Source organism: Mycteria americana, chromosome 10 (genome assembly GCF_035582795.1).
Source record: "Mycteria americana isolate JAX WOST 10 ecotype Jacksonville Zoo and Gardens chromosome 10, USCA_MyAme_1.0, whole genome shotgun sequence".
Classification (NCBI taxonomy): Eukaryota; Metazoa; Chordata; class Aves; order Ciconiiformes; family Ciconiidae; genus Mycteria; species Mycteria americana.
In genome coordinates, this window is record NC_134374.1 from 16,638,269 (window position 1) to 16,663,820 (window position 25,552).

A 25,552-nucleotide genomic window follows, 5' to 3' on the forward strand; every position below is an offset into this window, starting at 1 on the left:
TTTAAGTTCTTCTCATTTGTTTAGTGCCACTGAATTTTGAAAGTCTTTGTAAATATTCATATAAAACACCTATGAAGTAACATTCTGGGCATCATAACCCATGAAATGTTATTGATGGTCAAGTGTTTCAGAGAACAGATGTATCATTAAACTTGGTCACACACTTGGAAATTGTTGCTTCTTTTCCATTTTGATTCATAAATTTTCCTTTTGTCCAAGTAGTTTTGACCTGTTTCTTGGATCGTTGATCTTGCATGCACTTGTTAACTTTGAGTTCTACTTTTCTTGATCTTGTCACTTCTTTGACAGCTTTCTTTCTGAAGTAATGGGGAATGGAATGCTGGAACTGGATATTAAGCAGAATTAAGAATAGTTATATGATAGTTTAGTGTGAGGAGGAGACTTCAAAAGTGTGTAAAGAATCTTCTCCTTCCCATTAGTGGAAGTATGAAGGCATGGAAAGGCAGGAAATGAGTATCACTCTTCTTTTAATTCTTTTTTTAACAGGTGAATTTGACCATGACTTTGTAAAATTGTCTTGAACAAGAAAGGCACTTCCAAGGGGGTACATCATCAGACAAAATAAATACAAAAATGGTACACACTATATACAATTTTTTTCAGTTGACACATTTGGAGTAAGTTTGACTCTTGGATTTGAAAGTACCTGTATAGATGAGACTAGCTAAACTCCAGATTTTTTGTTGTTGTTGTTGTTGTTACTTTGAGCTCTACTGAATTGACAGAAGTGGGGAGAGGCACAAGACTACATTTGGTTTGTGACTCCAAAACCAAGTTTCTGTAATAGGTTATATATGTAGAAGACTAATTGACTGTGATTCCTGTGAGCTGATCCCAGACAATTCTGAAGCTTGCCATAGATATTCTACATGTTTAGTGACAAATGCAAGCTAAGAAGCTGCATTGTGCAGTATGAACACCATCACTTTGCTTACAGGTACCTTCCCTCTAGTGTCTTGGCACATACGGCCTTCCACATATGGAGCCAGACGGGAGAAAGAGGCATATGTGCTTTGCATTGTTTTTTTGGGGTATGCTTATTTTTTCAGGTGTGCTGCTGTCCCATTCCTGCTTTCCCCACGTTATAGTTAAAATACCAATTGCAAAAATGAGTAATGAGTAACAGGAGGAGGGAGCACTTATTAGCTGGTAAGAAATACAAATAAGAGGATGGGTTCAAGCCCAGCTTTTCAGAGTGACTGAAGACCTGGCTTCTGTCAACATGCAGTGTTCAATGTAGATTTGGGACTAAGTGGGATTCAGGAGGGATCCTGCAACATTAATGGTTTGCATGTTGGCAGGTTGTCCTGGTTTCTGCTGGGATAGAGTTAATTTTCTTCCTAGTAGCTGGTACAGTGCTGTGGCTTGGATTTAGTGTGAGAATAATGTTGCTAACACACTGACGTTTTAGTTGTTGCTAAGTAATGTTTACACTGGTCAAAGACCTTTCAGCTCCCCATGCTCTGCCGGGTGTGCAAGAAGCTGGGAGGGGGCACAGCCAGGACAGCTGACCCCAAGTGGCCAAAGGGCTATTCCAGACCATATGACATCATGCTCAGTATAGAAACTGGGGGGAGTTGGCTGGGGGGCAGAGACCGCTGCGGGGACTGGCTGGGCATCAGTTGGCAGGTGGGGAGCGCTTGCATCACTTGTTTGTTTTGTTTTCCCTGGGTTCTCTCTCTCTCATTGTTTTCCTTTTCATTACAATGTATTATTATTATATTTTTTCAATTATTAAACTGTTCTTATCTGAACCCACGAGTCTTCTTACTTTTGCTCTTCCCATTCTCTCCCCCATCCCACCGGGTGGGGAGGGTGAGCAAGCGGCTGTGTGGTGCTTAGTTGCTGACTGAAGCTAAACCATGACACAGGTTGTTTTAAATGTTCTATGCAAACAGTCTCCTCTGTAATCTCTTAATGATCTGAATGGTTTGGGTTTTTCAAAGATTTAAACATGACAACTTTGGAGACCGAAGTTGAACTGTAGTTTCTCCTTGTAGCTGCCAGAAGCTCTATTAACAACAGGTCCAACACAACCCCTTAAGTACTCAGGTGATCATTAAAAAAGGTTATTGTTGTTTTTCATTATCCAGGGCCTTGTGCAGGCAGTAAACAAAGCAGATCTTGAAGATGTTTGGCTTCCATTTTTCTCTATTTAGCTTCTAGCACTCACAGTTCTGGTGCTCCTCTGCAGTGATCTAGTATTCTCTGTGCTTTTTCCCCAGTTGAACTATGCTGCACACTTTTAATGGTTCAGAAATCAGTGCCTCTTTCCCTGTCCTTCCAAAAGTTGCATCAGTTAAGTGGCAGTCCAGTCTGAGTGGTGCTGTGTCCTGTCTAATATTGTCCACTACTTGGGTCTTAAGGCTTGTCTGGTACCTTACACAGCTGGGTTCTGCTTTTATCTAGAGCCTCCAAGTTTTCTTTGCAGGTAAATGTTAAGTTGCAGGTCAATGTCAGTTACTCTGCTGAGCCTGTTATGCTCAGTCAAGTGCCTTCACTGTACGTGCATCAGACACTGCCCTTGCACTGGGAAGTGATGTTCCCTTGAACACAAGCAACGCATGGCTGGAGGTCTGTTAAAATAAAACACTTACCCTTGTGCTGGAGGGTTCCTCTCTGGACTGCTTCTTCTAAGGGCCTACTTAACCTTTTGTTCTTTAACAGAAGTTGTTGACATCCATGTAATCAAAATTCTGCTGACAGAATATGATTGAGAATTGCCAGGAGGCAGAAGTGAGGAATCGCCATGGTAAAGGACCTTGGTGCAGGAAATGTCTGAATTAATTCAGTCCCTTTCCAAGAATCAATAAAATGAGCTGATTGGAGTGTCATAGATCACTTGAACTCTTCCCTTCAACACCTACCTTCTACTGTAACTGGCTCCTGTCAGCAAGCAGCTATGAATGGAAACAGAGCTGTTTCTCTACTACCTTTGTCTCTTTCAGTGCTGGGCATCCATCCCAGAGTATGTGCAGAGGGCAAAAACAACAGTTCAAGTAGATTAATAATGCTAAAATTGGATCTTCAAACGCTGCACAAGTCATGTTTTCTCAAGTTAAAAAGGGTGAGGGTATTTGTTTCTTTTGGTTGGTGAGATTTTTTCGGTTTTTAACTGAAAGCGATGCTGAACTCAGCCACTGACATGATGCTAACACCATTAAATATTAAGAACATTAGCCATAGACATGGCAGAATTGATTTATCAGGCACAGGGAAAGCTGCTGTATGCTTTTTTTTGCCTGCTAATGCAATTTGCTGCTTGTTCAGGAAAATGTTGGAAACTAGCCACTCTTCAAACTTGATTCAAAGTGAACTTGCAAGTGTAAGTGAATGCTAAGCTGCTGTCTTCTGAGGCAAACTTGCATGCTGCTTTTTACTGGAATATCAAGCAATGCAAATTTATTTGTGTCTTGTCAATGTCTGTTTTCTGTGTTTTCTCTCTATATATGATAGCTTGTTTGTTTGAGAACTGCATATAAACACATTGCTTCATTTTGTGAATGTGGGAATAAACCGGAAGGCTGTAGGGAACTGTTGACTACTTCTGAGGATGTGGTACTGGAGTCGTGGTTCCAGGTTCTTTATGCTAAGGGCTATAGCTGCTACTTCTGCCTAGTATTTTGCTAATAGTATTGACCTGCTGCCAAGATGCTATGGAGGCTTTTCAGTTCACATGAAACGGGTTATTTTTTCCTGTATGTGCTTTAGTGACAGTGTTTCAGGCTTCTGTGTGGAAATCTGATCAGAATATAATACTAAGTAAATAGAGCACGAAAAACTAGTGAAGCCAAGTACTACGTACAAAAGAACAGACAAAAGGCCATTTAGAAAAGGACCCGAGTACTTGTTTAAGCCTGTGGGTAAATTTTTCTTTAACTGCAGTAAGTGATGAGCATATGCTTAGAGCTGTGCAAATAAGTTTGTGCTTCCAATTACTGTAACTCCTTTGAGTTTTGTAGGGTACATGCATAAATTTAAGCACATCCTTAAGTACCCTTCTGAATAAAGGCTGTCATTATATTATGGCGATTATCAGAACAGCTTGTTACAGAATCACACGATACTTAAGGTTCAGGGAGACCTCTGGAGCTCTAGTCCACCCCCCCGGTCAGCCGGGGTCAGAGTTGCACAGGACCAGGACCATGTCCAGTTGGGCTTTTAATATTTCCAGGGATAGACACTCCACGGTTTCCCTAGGTAACCTGTCCCAGTGTTTGACCAGCCTCACAGTGTTTTCTTGTTGTCTTTCATTCTTTTTCCACTTACTTCTTCTGGTTGTATATCTAAATGTCCCAATGCCATTTCTGTCTTTTTAGTCCTACTGGGCTTTGCTTAGGTGATTTGTGTCCAAGTTGTTCAGTTCTTCAACAGGCTCTGTTTTTATGGAAGTAACTGCTAAATGGTCTGACACAAAGCTGGGATCAGTGTCGATCGGTGTCTTTAACAGTCACTTCATTTTCATCTCTGGCTTTTCAGTGTTTTTAGCCTCAAGACTTAGATTCATGGAAATCTCTGAAAGACCTTGCACAATATTTTCTCAAACTCAGCACTGCTGGAACTTCCTCTAAACTGTTGTCAATTAAAGGGTTCAACAGTTGGAGGCCTCGTTAACTATTACAGTATGTACTTGCTCAGGAAAAAAATCTAAAACTTATTACAAATTCAGTAAGTTCTTACTGAGGTCATGCTTCTTGCAAGATGTTACCGACATTCTGAACTGCATTATTCACAGTGCTACTCAGATTGTACTTGGATTTGCTTTGGGGAAATTTGTGAAAGGTGGGTTTTGAGACTGCAGTGGGGTTGTTTTTCCCCAAATTACGTGGTGAGCTGGTAGGTTTTATGCTTGTACCCATGGTGGTGATTTTTCTAGTACTGGAGGTGAGCACAGTGTCAAACATGTTCTGTGTTTCCCCAGTGTGTGTGCTATAGCTGCTAGGGTTGTCTGAGGAGGACACAGACTCCTCCAAAAATGCGTAATATTTCTCTAGTTCTGTCATCTGTCACAAGTGTAGGTAAGGTTCTTACCTGCCGCAAACCATGTCAGTATACTCCCAGTTATTATTTGGCTCTCTACTTTTAATTTCTTCTATAACAGAAACAAGTAATAATTGATGAGTGAATGTGTTCATTTACTTAAATTTGTTTTTCTTTTTTCTCATAGTAAACTACTGGGTATTTGTGTTTAAAGCAGTCAAGCTTGGAAAAAATGTGCTTTTAAATGAGAAGTAGGCTAATTCAGAGCAGAAACAGACCTTAAAGATCTGTTGTACTTTGAATAAAGAAAAACTCTAAGGAACACTTCCTATCAAATGTTGCTGGGTGTTCTAAAAATCATTAAGACTAGGTGGGATTTTTTCTTAGTTCAAAAGATATGGCAGCCGACAGGAGGACATGCTTTTGGACCTCATTGTGATAGACAAAATTAATCGGGCACTGAACTGGAAGTTAGTGGTTGCCTGAGGAGCAATGATTATGGCCTGAATAGATTCATTGTGGAACAGCCAGTAACCTTGACAGCTGATACTTCAAAATGAGTACTCTGCTTAAGCTGAGGAAAACGATAAAGAAAATTGATCGTGGGGACGAAGTTGTTATCAAAATGGAATCTTTGCTCAGTTCTGTCCAGCAATTGCTTCTGTCTACTGTCTGGGCACTTTTGCTCATTTGGACCTTTCCTAATACTCAAATGCTATTCTTAAACCAGAAAAGCTTTTTTTAAAAAAAAAAAAAAAATTTTTTAGTTTTGGTGCACCTGGCTATTGCCTGCAAGCATAAATAAATTTCTGTGGCATAGGATACAGTCTGAAGAGGGCAGCCACACAGGATGCTGGACTAATTCAAAGCACTGAAAAATTTTTAAGTCGAGTACAGACCCAGACAACAGGCTGGTGTTGTTCTATTCCATCATTCTGTTTTGAACTCAGATTTTTTAATGGCAAAAGACCATTAACCTTTGCCTCCAATACCAACCCAGGAAATTCTTACAAGACTTTCAGAATCCAGGTAGCATTTGACAATCCCTCTGTAATGTGAATTTAATGTCAGGCAACAGCAGGCTCTCTCCTCTAAGCTAACCTTTGATTTCCTTGATTAAGAACCTAATCCATGAATCTGTGTTTTCACAAGTGTGAAAATCCTGTAGTTACATTATCCAGTTCAGTGGGGCCTGTGCTCCTAGGCACTTGGGTGCCTTGAGAATAACATCTGCCTGCCAAATCCTGAAGGAACTGAAGTAAGCATGTTGTCATCTGCGAAGCACGAAAGGTCATGGGCAAAAAAGAAGAAAACCACATCAGTGCTATCAACAGGTAGACTTAACTTCATCAGACCTCCTCACATGAGAACAGCCATCTTGTGAGACATGGGTAGGAGCTGCTGTCATACCTGCAAAAGTGCTCTGCTTTACTTTAGGACAGTGTCAGTTCTGCTGATGCCACTCAAGCTAGGGAAGTTTTTGTCTCTGGAAGGAGAGAGATGGCTGCCTGCAAGAATTCACTGTACTGCCTTCTGTAGGAAAACCCCAACCAGCCATCACTGTTCTACCTCTGAGGAAGGCTGTGGAAAGCTTGGGAGGGTAGTGGGAGTACTGGCCAAGATTTCATTCCTCCATGTGGAAAAGTGGCTCAGGAGTGACATGGAGTTCCAGAATAAATACCAATGAGAGCTTCTTTTAGACCAGACCATGCTGCAACCTGTTCTGCCTACAGTTCCCTTGTCTGTGATCAGCACACTTCTGAATACTGTGATGGAGCTGGGTCCGTAAATCAGCCAGTTCTTCATGCTTACTTGACCTGTCTTGCTTCCGAGCCTCGTCAAACATTTGCCTATGGAAGCATCCCCTTCAGAACAGGACTTCAGCCCTCTTCCTGCCTTCTTGTCTTCAAGGTGAAGACAAAGCATTGTTGTGGCAGGGAAGAGCTCTGTAATGGATCTAGTGTCATACAAACACCCTGGAGCGTCACGTTTGCACAAGGCATTCAGAAAACAGAATTGGAAAGGTCCAGACCACTCCCCAGCCTGCCATGGGCACAACCTCAGCTCCTGGTATATGTGTTCCTGCACAAGGAGCAGGAGATCCACACAGCTGCCCTTGTAGCTCTTTGTCTTTGCTGTCTGGAAACAGATATTCAAGTTAAAAAATTTTGAAAAGGTGAGAATTCTTATATTGGCCTGATTTAAGTGCAGTAATTCATGCTGTAGACCATATTGCGAAATAGATGTATTTGAATGATGGTGACCCCTTCATACTGTTTTCCAGTTGGCCTAACGTCTCTGTACAAGGAAACAAACATCAAGGAGATTTTTACCACTTTTTTCTTCTGCCTTTCACACAGACTTGTCTTGTAAAGTACTGGGCTGGGACCAGGCAGCAATGGCATTTTGACCTCAAGTGAGATGTCTAGCAGCTGTGTATATCCTCCTCCTAATTGCTGTCGTCTTTGTCTAAGCTAGAGAGATGCTCATGGGAGTTGTGTGAGATCTTAATAATCCTCTTGTGTGGCAGTTACTGTAAATGATCTTTCAAGATTTCAAGCAGAGGAAGATAAATAGGGGAGTACTCATAAGCTGGGTTCTGCTTCATTACCGTACAGCTCTACTTCTTAAACCGAACCCTGTACTCTCATACCATCACTCCCATCTGCTTAGTTGTAATCCAGGATGCAGAAAAGAGGGCCAACACAAAGAAGAGCATTGCCAGCAGTTCAAAGGAGGTGATCTTTCCCCTCTCCTCAGCACTGATGAAGCCACAGCTCAGTGGCCTACTCAGTGTGCAGTGCTGAGTTCCCCAGTACGAGACAGACATGGATATACTGGAGATAGTCCAGCAAAGGGCTACTCAGATGATGAAGAGCTTAGGCTCTCCCCATGTGTCAGATAATCTGAGAGAGCTGGGACTGTTTAGCCTGGAGAAGAGGCGGCTCAGGGGGATAGTACCCATGCGTATAAATTCCTGACAGGGTAAAGACAACTGATGCAGACCTTTCTCGGTGGTATCCAGTGGAAGGACAAGAGGCAATGGGCACAAATGAAATATAGGAAATTCCATTTAAGCATAAGAAACAGTGGTTTGGTTTTTTCCCCTGTCAGGGTGGTCAAACACTAGAACAGACCCAAACCTCTGCCCCTCAAGTGTTCTCTGGTGGGCTCAATTTACCAGAAGTTGTTCTCGCACCAGGGAAAGCGTGTCTTTGCAATGCTCTGCTCGCTAGGGTTAGGGATGTGGCCCGCACGGGCAGTGAGGCAGCCGAGGCAGCGCTGTGCTGCTGCGTACGACCACGTTTGTGCAGTGCTGGTGCAGGCAGCAGCTCTGCAGCAGCTGTCGGCACTCTGCGCTTGTACAGTGAGCCCAGTAGGTTCCTGCTGGACCGCACCAACAACCATGTCTTGACCCCTCTCCCACCGTCTGGGTGTACAGAATACCTGAAATGATTAGGGGAGGTTTTATCTCTGTCCAGTTCTCTGTGGCAGAAGAGGAAAAAAAAAAGGTCTCTTCAGAAAAATTAAGGGGGGATTTAGAGACATACTAGAATAGCTGTCCGTCTAATTTGTAGTTCTGTATCTGAAAATAGTTAACACTAGGTGTTTCAGAAGCAGCATGTCTCTTGGTTTCATTTTCTTAAATCACATTTTATGATAAAGTATATTATTTTCCAGGAACTAAACCTTGGGAGAACTTTTATTTGTTGTACTTCAACAAAATACAAAAAATCTGGTGGCCACTGGGCCAATATTGTCTCTTTAAGTCTTATAGCTATGCTAAGAACAGTGTGGTACGTCAAAGGGATTCACCATTACTGGTGGTACCTCTTAGTGCTACTTCACTGATCCTTAGTGCAAGGAGGAGTTTACCCATGGTCCCTGCAGCCCCTTGTATGCTCTTCCACGAAGGCAGACGCTGGTGGGAGCTCACAGGATGCACCAGCAGCTGTGGACACAGTGCGGCTGCTGTGACTCCCATCCCCAGGAGCTGAGGCGGGTGAACGCAAGGAGCACAGCAGCCCTGGCACAAAGTGCAGCAGTGTTTGGTCCTGCTGAGTTGAGTGCTCATGCGGATGGTGCCTTTCTGGGAAAGGCAGTGCTTGGGCTTGGCATTCCTCCCATCTTCGAGGAGCTGTGGCCGTGCAATCCTGGGTAAATCAGCAGAGGGCAGCCCTTTAACAGCAAGGGCCGTGTAGCCCTGAGTTAAGTATCACTTTACTGCTGCACAGTGGAGCACGCTCCCTTCCCAGGCATAGAGAAGCCCACAATAAGCAGCCGCTGGTTGACAGTCCCACTGACAGCTCTCGGGGTAAGTGACGCGAGTCAGTAGGCAGGACGCATGGCACATAGGGAGTAACAGCAGTGGCTGTGGAGCCCGAACGGCTGCTCTTGCCCTATCCAGCCTTGCACAGTGTTCTAACTGTCCTGGTGCCGCAACCGGACTTCTCCTGAGCGCACCAGAAGTGCTGGCTGGCTGCGTGTATAGCTAAGGAGCGATGTCTAATCGGATTACCCAAATACATAGCTTGTTCCCTTGCTTTGGCAGGAGGCACGAGCTACACAAAAAGCATTTCCTAAGGAGTTCTTCACTTGTGGACCTGGAACAGTCTGTCTCTTGGCTTTGTTATCAAGAGACGTAAATGTGCAGATGTTTATAAATATCAACTCAGGGAAAAAAAAAAAAGAAAAGAAGTGGATCTGCTGAAACAACATGGAGTTCACAGGCAAAAGGGGCCTCTTGGCTGATCCAAAACTCCCAGCCCGTAGCAGCTTTTGACTTTGGCTATTAACTTTAAAAAACCTGAACCATCCTTACAGCAAGCAGAGAAATTTTTTTTTTTTTTTAAATCTTGAAGTATTTGAAATACATTAAAACATCACAGCTGTATCTCACAAGAATTTTGAAGCTGGGAAACTGAAGATGTAGTGGCATTTATAATCCTCTCCCTCCTCAGCAACAAAGCATGTCTGGATCTGGGTTACTGAGTCTTGCAGGTTCGCTGCAGGAATGCAGGCCCCTATCCAATGGAGGGAAGCACTGGGATTAATCACCTGCTTAAGGTTAATCACCTAGTTAAGTGTTTTTCTGGGATAGGCCCATTTGCAGGGGATAAAAAGGCCCACAGATAACCAGTGAAGGCAGTGCAAAACAGGATTATTTTCTAATGATATTAAGTGCCTTTTATCTTGGATGGCTTGTGAGAAATGAAATCCTAAGCCTGCCACTAACCCTTCAACTTGTTTGGGAGGTTTTCAGCGCTGGTCCAGGAGTTCCCTATATAGGGTTCCAGACCTTATATCAGCATCAGCTTCAGACTGATAAATGTTAGCCAAAAAACCTGATTCTTCCTTAACGCATCCTCTGTGCTATAGTGCTACTGGTAAGTGGGAAGGGTTCCACTACCGGTCTAATATGATGTCCCCTGCAAATTTTTTCTTGTAGTCTGTGCTGTCCACCAGATCTGGGGAGGTGGTGGCAGGAGAGCTGTTTCGCCCATGTTGGCTATACCTTCCAGCGTGTTTCCTCACTGATCACTGCAGGCTGGTGCTGCTGCTCACCCTCTGGTCAGCCAGGCAGGTGTGGATGTCCCGATGGCTTGGGAAACAAACCCCAGACAGTCTGAAGGCTGGAATGGATGTGGTTAAGAATTTAGCTTTCTAGAAAGTCACGTAAAGATGCATATGTCTCCTTTTGCAGTTATCTTGGGTTGCCTGACTATGCTGTTTTCTCTGGGAACGTTAAGATTTCCTGGGAGAAAAGATTGTAGTGTGGCATCATCCCTCCCTTCCTTTCAAATCTCCTCCTTGGCTGCTGGCTGAAGTAACCTGGACAGCTCTTCGCCCACACCCTGATATTGTGCGTTTTCACCACCAACACACATAATGCAAAACACTGAAATTTCCACTGGTTTTTTAGTGTCATGTCATTAATTCCGTGCTTGCTGTAAGGATGGTTCAGGTTTTTTTTTAAAGTTCATAGTCAAAGTCAAAAGCTGCTACAGGCTGGGAGTTTTGGATCAGCCAGGAGTTCCCTTTTGCCTGTGAACTCCATGTTGTCTCAGCAGATCCACTTCTTTTTTTTTTTTTTTTTTTTCCCTGAGTTGATACTTATGTTTTATTGAAGCTTCCTTTTGGGTTGGGTGGGTCATAAAGCCTGGCCAGTAGCAGAGCACATTTCTATTGAATTTGATTCTTTCCTCAGAAAGAGGAATTCCCTGTCTGAACTTGGTGAGTAGAGGGTGACAGACAGAGGAAGCGGGAAGAGCTGCCTGTCCTAAAGACAGTCTCAGCCTGCAGCAAAGACTCTTTCTTCAGAGAATCTGGTGTTCATTGCTGTTCCTGGGCTTCCAATAAATGCACGTGCCTGGGAAAAGGGCAGTCAATCCATCAGCTGTAGCCCGTCAGCTGGAGAGCCTGGTGCTCGAGGCTCTTGATTGAATCTGCTAAAGGCAAAAGAGAAGCTGCAGTTACGTACATGGTAAGGAAATGAAAGCGATTTCAATGATGCTTATGTTTTGGAAAGGCCTGGGGTCAAAATGACATCGGGGACCTCAAGGCTCTAGTCTCAATGAAGAGGTGAAAATGTTAGCACAGTTGAGTCTGCGATTTCCCCATGGCAGGCTGAGTTCAAGAAAGTTTGGTTATCTGAGGCAGTGCAATTCCTCAGCACCTCCAGAATGCCGTGCATGTTCTTGGGTGCCTTTCTTATGGTGATAAACCCTTATTGGCCTTTCTTCCCAGTGAAAAAGGAGATGAAAACCTCAATCCTTGCAACCTTGGGCTTGTCTTGTCACTGTGGCTACTGTTGTCTTGCCTTAGTACTCCTTGTGCTTGAGACTCTTGTTCTGATGTTTGGTCTTCCTGAGAGGGAGTCACAGCTTTCTGCATGTTGTTTTCATGTGATACGTCCTTCCCATTGCTTCTATTTTCCTTTTGTTTTCATGTTTAGCTCCAAAAAACAGCCTCACTGTTCACTGGTTTTCCATGGCTGCTTAGCTCAGTTGAGTGGGATGCTGATGGGCAGCTGATCGGATGCAGCCCCTCGCTGGCACCAAACCAAGCTCATAACCTTAGTAGGAATGTTTTGCTTCTGACTGGATAAAGAAGGGTGGGTGCTCTAGGGATGATTTTATTTCTTGTCAAGTGACCCGTCACAGCACTCTTCTCCTCAGCCCCTTGGCAAACACTCCAGTTCTCAGAGCTGTTCCTAATGTAGCAAACCAAAGGCAGAAATGGCATGGCCGTAAGTGTTGGCCTCTGATCATTGGTGTTGTGCTGGCTTGTGCTCTCCTGCAGTGCCCAGCCTCCTCTGAGGAGCCGCGGGGGCCAGGGGCTCTCTGCAGCAGGCAGGATGAACAGGGCTACCCCATTCTGTGACAAGCGTCGTTGTGTTACCTGTCCTCTCACAACCAGGCGAATGAGACCTAATGATTTTACTTACCAGTATAGCCGTAGCCCAGTTCATCGCAGTGCAGTCGCTGGAGCTGTATGGTGTGACGATTTGCAGTGGTTGGTAAAATCTCTGCAAGAACGTGCATGGGTGTGGGGATAAGGAAGTGAACCTGTGCTGCAGCTGGAATTGTGCATCACAATGGTTTTTGCTTCTTAATTTAGACAGATTTGGAAAAGCTTTGTGTTTGTGAAAATACTAATTCTCTGGCTCATAAACTCTCTTTTTTTCTGTCCCACATCTAATAGTATTTGATAATTAACAATAAACTTTTAGATTTGTTTTGCCTCTGGTGTAAAAAATCAGAGCAACGTTTAATATGAAATGGTGTCTGCTGCTCCTTTAGTGAACTGCTAAAAAGCAGAACAATAACTGGCTTGCATGCCTTAGAAGTCACAAATAACATTTTGAACGGTTTGGATCATAATGGCTGTATTCATTACCCCCTACAGATTGGCTCTCATAATCGAAACAGTTTCTCTATATGTTGTGTGACTTACGGCATGCCTATAATTCCAATGAGATGCTTGTAGACAGTATTTAATCAGCCATATGGCACAATATGTGTAAATTCCTTAAGAGTATGACTACATGGCAACTCTATCCAATTCAGTATCTTGCTGTGAAGACACAGCACACAATAAAATAAGTAAAAAGATCTAAAAGTAAGGCTTTAATGTACAAAACATAAAGGATCAATGGCGCTCTCAACATCTATTATAATTTCAAAATCACCATCCTTAAAAACAGTGCACAATGACAAAGTGATAAGGACTAGGAGTTAACTTCAGTCCTAAGGAACCTTCCTTCCACATCCTTACTTCTGGCTTTTGCAGCCGGGCAGGCAAAGGGGATCGTGGCCTCTATAATCAAAGCGCTTTCCCATAGCAAACCCTATAGGTTGGAGATGCTCAGTAATAAGATCTTGTCCTGGATCCAGCTTAGCCTTACAGGAACACAGCTAGTACACACCTTGGGCAGAACTGCACGGAGACCACCAGTCCAAACGGGCCGGTGCGCCATTTGGCACCGAGCCTCCTCGGGGTAGTGTCGGCGTAAGCGCCCGGTGCCTTCGCCTAGAGGCTGGCTGCCGTTGGGTGGGCCCCAGCACCGGCGCGCCCTTGCTGGGCAAACCGCTGCTGCCTCCCTGGAGCTCCGTCAGGGAGCATCCCCCGCAGCTGCGGTGCGGCCGGGAGCACCTCCCCGGCGCAGGCAGGGTCTGGCAGCGCCAGGCGGTGGCACCGCGCCCGCCCGGGGGCTGCTGGCCGGCCCCCGCGGAGCCCCAGCCCGGGCCTCGCGTGCCGGGGCAGGACGGGTGTCCGGCGGAGGGAGGAGAGGCGGGCGGGGGCAGCCGGCCCCGGGGCGGCACCTGCCGCGGGGACAAAGCGGGGCCGGGCCGGGGGTCGGGGCGGGGCGGGCCGAGCGGGGACCCTCCCCGTCCCCGTCCCCGTCCCCGTCCCCGCCCGCCGCCCGGCGGCTCCGCCCGCCCCCGGCCCGGCCCCGCCGCGCCCGCCCGCCCGCCGGCAGGGAGGCAGGGAGGCAGCAGCCCGCGGCTCGGCTCGGCTCGGCGCGGCCCCGCAGCGTTCGGCGCGGACCATGTCGCCATGTCGGAAGTGAGGAAGTTCACGAAGCGGCTCAGCAAGCCGGGCACGGCCGCCGAGCTGCGGCAGAGCGTCTCGGAGGCGGTGCGCAGCTCCTTCGTCCTGGTGAGCGCGGCGGGGCTCGGGGCGGCTCGGGGGGCGCCGGCCGGGAGCCCCGCCCGGCCCGGCCCGGCCCGGCGGTACCTTGGGCAGCGCCCGGGCGGGGCCGCGGCCGGCCCGCGGGAGCGGCGGCACGGCGCTGGGCGGGCAGCGGCTGGGGAAGGGGCAGAGTCGGGCAGGGGATGCGCAGGGCGGGGGAAGAGGAAGAGGAAGGGGCTGGGCAGGGGATGGAGAAGGGGCAGAGCTAGGTCGGGGCTGGGCAGAGCAGGGGATGCGCAGGGCACGGCTGGGCAGGGGTTGGGAAGCGCTGGGCAAGGGATGGGCAGGGCGCGGCCGAGCAGGGCAGGGCATGGGGAAGGGCAGGGCGGGGCAGAATTCCCTCTTCGGGTTCCCCTCCGTATGTGTTGTGTCATGCCGTCCCGCCTTCCCCCCCGCTTGCCACCTGCCGTCAGCGTGCCCGTCTGAGCGCAGTTCAGAGATGGGAGCATCGCAGGGAACCGGCACCTTCAGCGCTTGCGTGGGGTTAGTTAGTGCTTGTGTGGCGGGAGCAAGAATTAATGAGAATCTGTCTGTGCAGGGCATTGAGCAAACGGGTAACGGAGCTCACCCTGCATCGGGTGCAGGCAACGTAAAACTGGCGAATAAATAGGGCCGGACTGAAGGGCATGGCCTGGCGAGGTGAGAGAGAGGCACGGGCACTGGCGTAAGCCGGGAGTCCGATGTATGCAGGGAATCACGCTCAAATGTCTGGGGTGAAAGTCATGTGCTGTCTCAGATGCATTTCATCCCTGCATGTGGGATGCTGCAGCAGGTTGTCTTTGTTGTGCTCACAGCTGTGCAAACATGAGCTGCTGTACCCTGGGTGGATGCTGGGGTCGGTTCAAAGCTTCCCTGGGCTTTGTTGGATGGATTTCACTGTTGCTCATTGAATTACTCTAGCATGTAATCAACTTTGACCTTGACTTTGATGGAAGGTTAGTCAATGGGATATGCAGAAAGTGCAGTACAAGTTCAGTGAATAATTCCTGTTAGTGCTCTACTGTCAGATTAAATGGCATGTGCTGTTAAATAAATGGAAGCTTTTAAACAATTCTTTTAAAAACAGAGTTTTCTTGTAAATTTACTGATTTCCAAAGCTGAAAAAAGCCATGGTGATAAGCCAGTCTGATTTCTGAGTGCCATGGCTATTGCTTCCTATGTGCAGTTGTTCAGGGATCCTTACGGGCTCCCGTGTGATTTTCTTTCCCTCTTTTCATCAACAATACATAGGGACAAATGCTTTGTACAAGCTGATGGAACCTCTCATTAAAAATGAAATTGTTTGTATAGGACCTGAAGAGCTTTGGTATCCTACAGGCAAATGGTTACTGAGTGCCTGTGCCAGGTGCCTTCTGTCAGAAAGGGAAGGGATGGGTGGGACTGCAGATGAAAATAAATAAAACCTTGACTGCAACCCAAAGGAGCCGGCAGAGCCCAGCGTCCATCAGCAGCCGTTCTCTTTCTGATCCTCTCTAGGGTTTCATTGCCCACACTGTCCCTGCCAACTTCTCTCTCTCTTTCTGACAGGCAAATCCCCCAGAGCTGCTGTGCTGCTTAGTGTGTTCGCAGCCAAGTGCCGGAGGAGGGTGAGGGCAGGTGTCTCTGATTCCTAGGTCTTGGTAGAGTTTCCTGCTTTCAGCAGTTCAGCAGCAAGGGATAAATCCCAGCACTTCTGCATCACTAGGAAGAGCCATAAGACACTGCAGTGTTCAGGGAGGGGAGAAGGAGGTGGCATAAGCTTATAGGACTGTCTCAGATGGCACTTTGGCCACCCTCAGTGATTAAGGATGAGGTTCATGCTTTCCAGGTTGCTCCAAGGAAAAGGTGGTTCCTCTCCATCTACCAGGTCATCGTCCTTGGGAGGAAGGGATGTCTATGTGCTGGTGTGCTGGCTGTCGGGAGGGTGGAGAAGGCATCCAGGGAAACGATGGTGGGGAGTGGTGCAGAGAGGGGGAGACTGAAAAGCCATAGTTTCTGATCCTGCTCCCGAGGCGAGGCTCAGCCTTGGTGCTGCTGAGCTGGGCAGCTGCAGAGTGTGGCGTGAGCGCACCCCCTACCCGTCTGCCCCCTCCTTGCCACGGGCAGACTGGGGGAGACCGAAGGCCCCAGCATCAGGTGTGTGCCAGCAGGCTGTAGTCCCAGCTGTGCCTCACCCTGGGGCAGTGCCGAGCTCACCGGTGCCGCGGGAGGCAGGGGGTGGTCGATAGGTATGTGGGGAGCAGGGGCTGGTGCTTGGTAAGTGGATGGAGCAGGCTGGCAGCGTGCGGTGCGGTGTGTCCCAGGGTATTGGGAGCTGGGGCTTTCTGGCAGTCTGAAGCAGACTGGAGTGACACTAGAGACCTTGCTTGGCAGGATCCCATCCCATTCCTGCAGCCTGGTCACAGCAGGTGATGTTAAGTCAATAAAAGCATGTGAATAGTTTAATACTCACCAAGACCCTGGGGATACCCTGCCTGTCCCTCGGTGATCCTGTCAGGTACCTTGGCTGTCCACTCGCCTTGGGGCAATCATAGCTGAAACCGTGGGTATCTGTGGTGGTGAACTGTCTGGAGTAAGAAGCCATTTGTAGTCAGTGAATGAAATCCTAGTAAATGAAAATGTCTCAGTGAGCAAAGCTTTTAACGTCATGGAAGCGGTCAGCTTGTATGGAGCCATAATTTGTGCGTTAAAGGAGACGCATCTCCAGCCAGGAGTGCTGTGCTCCTGCGTGGCCAGCCTGAGCGAGTGTGATGTCTGGTACGATGCAGCTCTGAAACTGCATGTCATCTTATTGCTGTTCCTGGTTTTCCATTTATGCTTGTCTAGCACCAGGAGAATATTTATGCTTCTTTTTGGTTTGCAAAGCTGGAGTGAAGTTGGTGGGAGTTTGGTCGGTGACTTCTGGCAGGGCTTTGCTCCTTTGTGCTTGTGAAAGGGAAGCGTTGGATACGGTGGTGGTTGGACATCAGCAGCAAAGGCAGGTTGTCCCTTTCCGAGGTGTCCTGGGGTACCTGTGTCCCACCTGTGGCCTTTGGACCAGCTACTAGGATGCAGTCAGTGCTGTTCCTGTCATGGCATAAGTGGAGCTGTAATCCAGAGCTGTAGCAGTGAAAGTAAGCGTAGGCTGTGGTGGGAAGCTCAGAAGTACTTCGGTCCCCATGGATGGGGAAGGATGAAGTGCAGCTTTCACTTGGGGCTCTTTTGTTTCCTCTTACTGCACTGGTGTTCCCAGCGTCCTGTCTGTCATTCTGGCCTTGCATCACATTCACAGATGGGCTGTGTAAGGGAGGTGTTGGCGAGGAAAAAGAGTTCAGCAGGAATCCCTTGAAAGCATGCACAGCCCTGTGGAGCGGAGTTGGGAGCGCTGGGCGTGCCGCAGGCAGCCAGGGTGTGTGGGAACCCTGGTTCTCTCCGTGCACTTGTCTTTGCGAAGCTGTAGGGCAGATTGTATCAGTTTCAGCTTTGAATGGTCACTTGTGTCTGCTACTGATTATAACTCATGGGTGGAGTTTTGGCAGAATAACTGACAAACAAGGTGGCTGTTTAAATAGACAGACAAATTTAGCAAAAGCATTAAGTTGGCAGGTGGGATAAATGACACGCTAAAAGATGAAGGAAAATTTTAAGATGAGGTTAAAGAGAGGAACAGTCAAAGCCTAAGTGTGATAACTTAAACCATTCTTAACGAAGAGATTACCTGCAGCTTAAACCTTGGGGCACCAACAGTAAAATACTGTGTTAGAAGCGCAACTTCAGAGCCAAAGTACAAAGTGCTGATGATACCTGGGAAAGACGTCTAGGCTAGACCTCAAGGAGAGCAGCCAGGGACCTTTGGCAGCGGACAGACATGGGTGATTTTGGCTCAGACGTTCAGTGCGATCTCCCTCCTCCCATCCTCTCCACACTCAGGATGTTGCTGAGTATTAATGGGAAAGTCGCGTGGCGAGGCAGGAGAAAGCTGCACCGAGGCGCTGGCCGACACGGGACCCGGGCAGCCGCGGGAGCATTGCAAGGCGGAGCTCAGGCCTTGCCAGCAGGATGCACACGCATGCTCTGGTGTGCGGTCCCTGGTCTGAGGGAGGTGCCTGTGCACCTCTCCTTCACCCTACCTTTGCTTTCCTCCTGAAAGTGTTGTGGGCCATTGTAGAGTTGAGCAGTTTAAGAGCACACATGCGTGTGAATGAGATCTGTCATCTAGAGCCTTGTGGCACTACCAGGAAAATAGCACAGCCTCTACCTTCTGCCTCAGGACCCGAATCATGGTCACTTGCCCTGTGTGGATGTAAGGCCGAGGCTGAGCCAGAGCCTCCCCGTGCCTCCCCTCTCTGGCAGCGATGTGCTCGGCAGCGGCCGGGCCCCCGCAAGGAGAGGGCTGTGTCTCAAGCCAGTTGCAAGTTTTCCAAAGGTGTCGTTCTCTGTGTCGTGACAGAGAAATTTAATGTGTGAGACACATGAGCTCAGAGGAACAAGCACTTGACAAAACCCAGACAATCCATTTTCCCATAGTGCTGCCAAAACTAGTCATCTGGTGGCAATTTTAAGTCTCCCACAATTACTCTGATTTTCTTTAGATCATTTCTATACGGATTAACTGAAGATACATTTACTGCTTTGCCATAGAGACTTACAAAGGATGCAGACCCAGAGCATCTTATCTGAGAAGGAGCAGCTGCAAAGGATTTGCCCACATTGAGTGTCAGCCAGCCCAGTGGTGCATCCCCAGGCACCCCAAGGCACAGCTTGGTGGCACCCAGGGACACTCACAGCTCTCGGCCACACATCTGCCAGCACATGAACTCCCAGCAATTGCGGTGTGGGAGAACCTCTGCCTGCAAACAAGTGCATCGATTCTTGCCATACAGAGGTGTTCAAACCGAGCGTCTGCTCTCCTGTGTTAGGTGGTGCTGTGGGATGTGCTCCTTGAAACCTCACTCTGAGATGGTGGGCAGCGTGCCAGGAGAAGATGGGGTTTGTTTGATCCTGGCTGGGCTGGGCTTGCATGGGTGGCTCAGTTTCAGGCAGACACAAAAAGGAGATAAAAAGCTCCTTAACGGTGATATTAAGAAGGTTTTGACTGGAGGCAAAAAGGCATTTTGTTCTTTCTGTGGTTTATTTTCAGCTTAAACAATATTATTAGTGTCTGAATTTATGCTCAAGCAGAGGAAATCAGCTTTCTGCAGAGAATCATCTTTTAATAAGCTAAATTCACTTTGATCAATGTGAAAACTGTTTATATGCAGTGTTTGTAGTGATCTTGGTGCTCAGGAGAGACACAGAATATATGCATGTTCCCCCTTGGGTGTAGTCACTATGCTGTGTTTGCATAATTTACATAGAAAAAAGAGATGTATATGAGACATGGGAGGAAATTTCTGCCCCTGCGTAAGTGGGTGGAAGTTTTGCTGTCAGTTCAGCCAGGGCAGGTTTTGCCCGCTGCGGCAGGGTGCCTCCGGAGTCGGCCACCGCAGCTCGCTCGGGTGACTTCTGTGGAAGTGCTTACAGAGAGATTATTGCTCACAGGGGCTTATTCAAGAAAACACTTGAACACATTCTTAAAATTAATCACATGCTTTCCTGAACTGGGGCTCGTGTGCTGTAAGGGACTGAATTTAGCTCAGCGTGGGCTGCGTGCCATGGCACGGCCCTGGGCAGCGCGTGTCGTGGAAGTGGCCTGGTTTGCTCCTGCCTGAGCACACACCGGTTGTGCAGTGGATGAAGGGCACCGTTTTATGGAGATGAGCAAGGCCCCAAGTACACTGTGCAGCTATTTGGGGCCACTTAGCAAATCCCCGGCATGTCTCCTACCAATACCCAGTCCAGAAGAGACGAAGCAATACCTTGCCCCCCCACGCATGCCTGTGTGCTGAGGAATGGGTACTATAGGATGAGCAGTAGTCAATGCATCTATTTTTTGAGGGTTTTGGAGGCTATGACAAGCTTTTGATGGGCACTAAATCTTATCCTTCCCAAGGCATCATTTAAATATATGCGTCCTCCTGCCCATTATAGGAAAGCTCTAGGAAGAGAGCAAAGCATCCAGCCCTTACACGTATGTGCATATAGCTTTTATCACATTTTGCTAGCTGTGTGGCCGGGCTTTTAGCACTTGCTGGGCAAGGCTGAGAGTGGTTTATTCTGTGCCAGGGACGGCGTCATGAAAATGCAGGTGTCCCTGCATTGACAGCATCTGCCCTGACCTGCCACCGTCAATGCAGTGAAACGCCTGGAACAGATGGTTGCTGTTGGTGCCTGCAGCTAATGCCAGCAATGCGGTTGGGGATTTGGTGCACTCAAAATCTGGTGAGGGGATGGCTCTCGGGCTTTGTTTCAGCCTCTTCTGATATCTGGAGATATTTGCAGAGACCCCCGCAGGACCAGGAGCATTTGAACCTGGACTACCTGCTGTAGTGCATATTGTAGCATCCTTTTATATATGCCACTTGGTGGCTTTTACAGCATTTCACTTAGCCCTTTGCACGCTGATTTATTATCTCTAATGATGCAAAATTACGCAAAGCTTTTGACATTTCTGTGGCCTGAGAATGCAAGTCACAGTCACACACAGCAGCTGAACAGCAGCCAGGCTTGGGGCACACGTGTGCTTTAGCTTCCCTGGTTAATTGGCCTCCTCACTCCTGTTCTGTCCAACGAAGAAAAAGGTAGTTTCATATGCCTTTGTGGGCATTGCTGTCATCTGAGAAATGCTGGACTATGTTTCCCTGCCACCATCTCCCTCCATCTCTTTCATTCCCTTAAAAAGTACAAATCAAAGCTCTCCCTTGCTGGCTGCTCATTCCTTCAGCACAGCCCTGACTTATCTTTACAGCTTTTCCCTGCCTCCCGCTGCTTCTCTAATGGGGTCAGGTCTGCTTGTTCCTGACCCCTTTCTCACCCCTGTCTCCTTTCTTGCTGAAATGCAATTTTTTCTCTCCCCTATTAATATCTCCTGCCACAGGGCTGTCCCTGGGGAGCGGCTGCGACTGGAAGGAGACCCTGCCTGTTTCAGTCCAGAGCGCTCCCTGCTCCATCACCCTGCTCCTGGCTCCGTTGTGGGTGACATCCCCACCGCAGCCCATTCCCTTTGTCCCCAGAGCAGGGACACTGCCTGGGTGCAGCCAGAAAGACATCTCTCCTGTGCAGTATTAGGACCCGGTCACGTCAAAGTGCCGTATGTTGCTCTCTGTAACAGCCATATATATCACTGTATTTTGGCAGTGCTCAGGAGCCTGGGATGTGGGTTGGAGCTGCACTGCAGTGTCTGTGTGGAGCAGGGCACATCTCCCGGCAGGTCTAGAGGAAGCCATGGCTCAGGATGGCAGCTGGCCCCGTGCCTGCCAGGGCTCTGCCAGGCTGCCAAGCCTGCGGCTCTGCGGCTTGGCCCTTGGGGACACAAGGTTAGCTGGAGCGGGGACCTGAGGGAAGCGTTGTGCCAGCTGGAAAGGGGTGGAGGGGCACAGGAAGACGAGAGGCTTGGCCGGGGCTAGGTTTTTGATAGGGGCAGGTAGGAAAGGCACGGTCAGGAGAGGAGAAAGGAGCCTCCATCTCTTGGAGGGAGATGATGGTACTGGCTAGGGTAGGCTGAATGCCCCCAAAGCTGGTTTTCAGGGAGGCAAATCCAGCCGCCAAGAGACAGCCGCTTTCCGTGGCAGTTTGGGGGTGCAGGAAAGTTGCATTCGACTCAGACAGGTTTCCCTTGCAGTTTTGCCTTTTCCTCTGTGCCTGGGGAGCCCTAAGCACTCCCCTGTGCCTTTGCATAATGCTGGAGCTTGTACGGATGTCTTCATCTGGGGGAAACTTTGAGGTGCTCTGTTGACAGCGGCATTTTGACGGCGGGTGGGTTGCAGCATTGCAGAGCCCATCTGTTGCAGAGCCCGTCCGTTGCAGAGCCCATCCACAGGCTCTCCTGCGTTTGCTGGGGAGAAAAGAGTTTAACTTTGCAGCCGCTGCAGCCGCCTGCACCTGCGTCCGATGCCTGCAGCCCGAAGACGGAGCGTAGATGGGGGCTGAGACAAACAACTTCCTGAGCTGGTTAAACCACCACTGACATCTCTGGGGTTTGACTTCACTGCTGGGGGTGTTCGCTGTATTGCTAAGGCAACCCAAAACTGTCTTGTGACTTCCTGCTCCGTTTTTTCCCGGCGTTGCTGTATGGGCTTGGGCAAGTCGCTTCACCATTGCCTGGCTCGGTTCACGCCCCGGCGAAGCCGAAGAGCGTTTTGCCTGCTCGCCTTCGGGGAGGGGCTGCGCAGTTGGCTTGGCCCCGTGCGCAAGTGGTTTCTTTAGTGGAAAACAAGAGTTTTTAAGAGCAGGCAGGAAAGGGAGGAGTTCTGCTTATGTGCAATTAATTGCTTTAAGATGTTCTGAAGCTGGCTATTCTGGAACTGGATGCTAAATATAAAACTGATACTACATAAATAAATGATGAAATACCAGTGGCATCTGAAAAGCACTTTGGGATGCTCCAGTTAAGAACTTACATAAATAACATGTATTATTGTCATTGTAATTACTCTTTTCCTTTTTTAGCATGCCTGTGCTTACAGAATGTTTTGAGAAGTCCTATCTGGCAGAAATTCAGCTGTCCCATAGAAACCAGTACCCTTTTGCCAATTTTTATTAATGCTGTTATTTTTGGAGGAGAAAATCAAAGCTGTGCCGTGTTTCCATATCTCTCATGCTCCGCGGCAGATGCTCAGCTGGATGCAGGTGCAGCTCCATTGACGTGGAGCCACACTGATCCCTCCCTCTGCTCCTCGTGCCGAAGGGCTGGATTTGAGCCAGGATGAACCTGTGCAGGCAGGGACATGCGGGACTTCAGGTGTTGTGTCTGGGGACTGGAGATGCCATGGCAGTCTGTACCCACCCGTCACTGGTGTCTCTCACACAGGAGCACTTGGTGATCCTGAGGAAGGTCAGGATCACCCAGCGTCCCTCCGTGCACACACGGGACAAGGGTACTGAAAGCAGTGTCAGATGCTTGCCCTACCTGTGGAGGAATGGTGCTGGATCACCTCGAGTGTGTGCTTATGCCAGATACGGGCCATGCCCCCAGCTACCGCTTGCCTCCAACGATGCTTTTCTTACTGCACTTGCTCAGGGTGACTCTGCACTTGTTCAGGGCATCATTTTCAGAGGTGATGTGTGAAGGTGAAGCGTGCGTGGGCTGGAGCGTGGGCTGGAGCGTGGGCTGGAGCGGCAGCACTGGGCCACTCCCAGGTTGGCTGTGAACTCTCACTGCTTCATTGCAATGCAGCTTCTTTCTGACGGCTGTTTCCTTTGCTTAAGTGATTATGCAAGAATCTCAAGCTTTCAGGAAAAAACAGCGTTCCTGGCCCTCGTTTCAAAATGTGATCTGCTGAAGGCTGTGAAGCGTGGAGTCTAGTTCTCCTAAATAAGTGGAAGGGAAATGAAAAGCCATACACTGATTATCCTGACTTTCTGTAATTTCTAAGCCAATTTGAAGACGTTTCAAGGCCTGACAGTTTTATTTGCCAGCCCTAAGTAGTAATGACAGGTAAATGTTTGTATGTCTACACTGACATCAACTTTTTGACTGTTTCTTCAAGCCTTCTCCCAAGCTGGTGTCTTGCACCGATGCTGCGCCACGCTGGGAGACAGTGCTGGTAACTGCAAACACTTGCTTTGTCACTAGAGAATTGGGCATTACAATGAAAAAGGAGACATCCAAGTTACAAAATACCCAGAACCCAGTCTGCCCTTCGTAGTGCTCAGATGAGGTTCTGCTGCCCCCCGGGGCCATCAAGGCAGGAGGAGAGAGGTGTGGGTCGGTGAGATGCTTTTGCACAGGACTTGAGTGGGGTGGAGGAAGCACAGGAGAGGAGGCAGAATCTTGCTGCACACTTTCAGATGGAAAGCGTGAGTCATTTTCACTGCAAGTGCTTTCTTGCAGGGTGCCAGAACTGTGCACCCATCCTCCCCTTCCCCACTGTGGTGGCTTTTTATTTCTCTGAGAACTCCTGTCAGACACAGCCATCTCCATTTAACACAGAGCAGGAGGAGAGAGGGGTACAACAGCCTTGTACTCTCTGTACTGTGTTTCAGAGCTGAGTGTGGTGCAGACTGGCACATAACTCCTGTATGGAGATGGGAGCGTGGCGGCTTTCACGCAGACCCCCATCTAATGAGACCCTGGAAATGATGCACTTGCAGCTGTGTCTCCTGCTGTCCAGCCTCTGGGCACCCTTAGCCCCGTGTACCCGCCTGCGGGTTTAAAAGAGACAAAGTGAGTCCTGCAGCTCGCTGCGGGAGTGCTGGGGACTGGGGAAGGGAGAGCCTGCTTGCCTGGACCGCAGCTGGGGAAACATTTCTTTCCAGGGTATAGGAACTGCAGGGGAAAAGGAGGTGCTGGGGTACCCTGCTGAAGGCACCACCTAACAACTCGTTGGGGAACCCGCGCCGTCCGAAGGAGAATCTGTTTGCTGCTGGGAGAGGAGAGCCCTGGGAGGGCTGGTGTGCCATAGATCTGCTCCCGTGTGTTGGTCTGGCCCATGTAAGCCTGTGTCCTGCTTTCCTTCTTCTGCTCTGGGCCACAGAGTATCCACATGCACCCATGCACTGTGAGCATCCATGTAAGGCCGTGCTGCCAGCTTTGCTCTGGGTTGCAGGTTTTGGGTGAGCAGGGAGTGGGGTGCAGGACGGACTGCAAGGCAGCAGGCAGCACCCGCTGGGCAGGCACATTGGAGCTGTTTCGGAGGTTGCTCGCCCGCTGCCTGCAGGAGAGCTGTGTAGAGTGTTGCTCTGAGCCATGTTGGCACCCCATCTCGCCCTGTCAGGCCCCTTTTCCTCAGCTCATCCTTCTTCCCTTCCTTCCCCACGGGGCTCCTCTCTCCTGTCTGCAGCGCACACCCACTCCGCCATCCCCTCTTGGCCTCCCTGCCCCCATCTCCCGCCTCTCACAGCTGCACAGCCCCAGCCTTTCCACAAGCCCCGCTTCCCATGACATCGCCTCTGCGCTCACGCTTGCCTCCAGCACGGCCCCATCCCCAGCTGAGCAAAACCTGCATCCCCCATCCCACCTGCCCCTGCACCACCTTGGACCAGCTTCTGACACCCTGCTCTCTCCCTGCTTCCCCTGCTCCTCCTCAGGAGGTTTTCCTCCCTTGGCATTGCAGAAAATGCTCGGTGTCTTTGTGTGTCTGTCCTGCAGCCCGTCTCTCTCCCCTGTCCCAGTTGCAGACATTTCCCCCATGGTCTCAAGCTCAGTGTTTTTGTCCTTTCAGCACAGACAGGATTCCTGTCTGGGCATTCCTCTTGTGTTTTTAAACTTCATTCTCTCTGGCCAATATAAAAATAGTCTTGGCCTGCTCATACCCAGCTTTATTGACTATTTTTCATCCTTGTGGTTTTACCATAGCCC

At 48.8% G+C, this 25,552-nt stretch overlaps 1 protein-coding gene across 6 annotated transcripts in view; it reads left to right on the top strand.

Annotated features, from left to right (window-relative positions):
• Positions 1 to 14,011: 14,011 nt before the first annotated feature.
• DOCK11 (dedicator of cytokinesis 11) overlaps positions 14,012 to 25,552 on the top strand; it is an 86,932-nt gene continuing 75,391 nt past the window's right edge. For all 6 annotated transcript variants that reach the window (XM_075513477.1, XM_075513472.1, XM_075513473.1 and 3 more), the window contains exon 1: positions 14,012 to 14,163. In XM_075513477.1, coding sequence (XP_075369592.1) covers positions 14,062 to 14,163 — 102 coding nt within the window. In that variant the 5' untranslated portion in view covers positions 14,012 to 14,061. The remainder of the gene's footprint in view (positions 14,164 to 25,552) is intronic.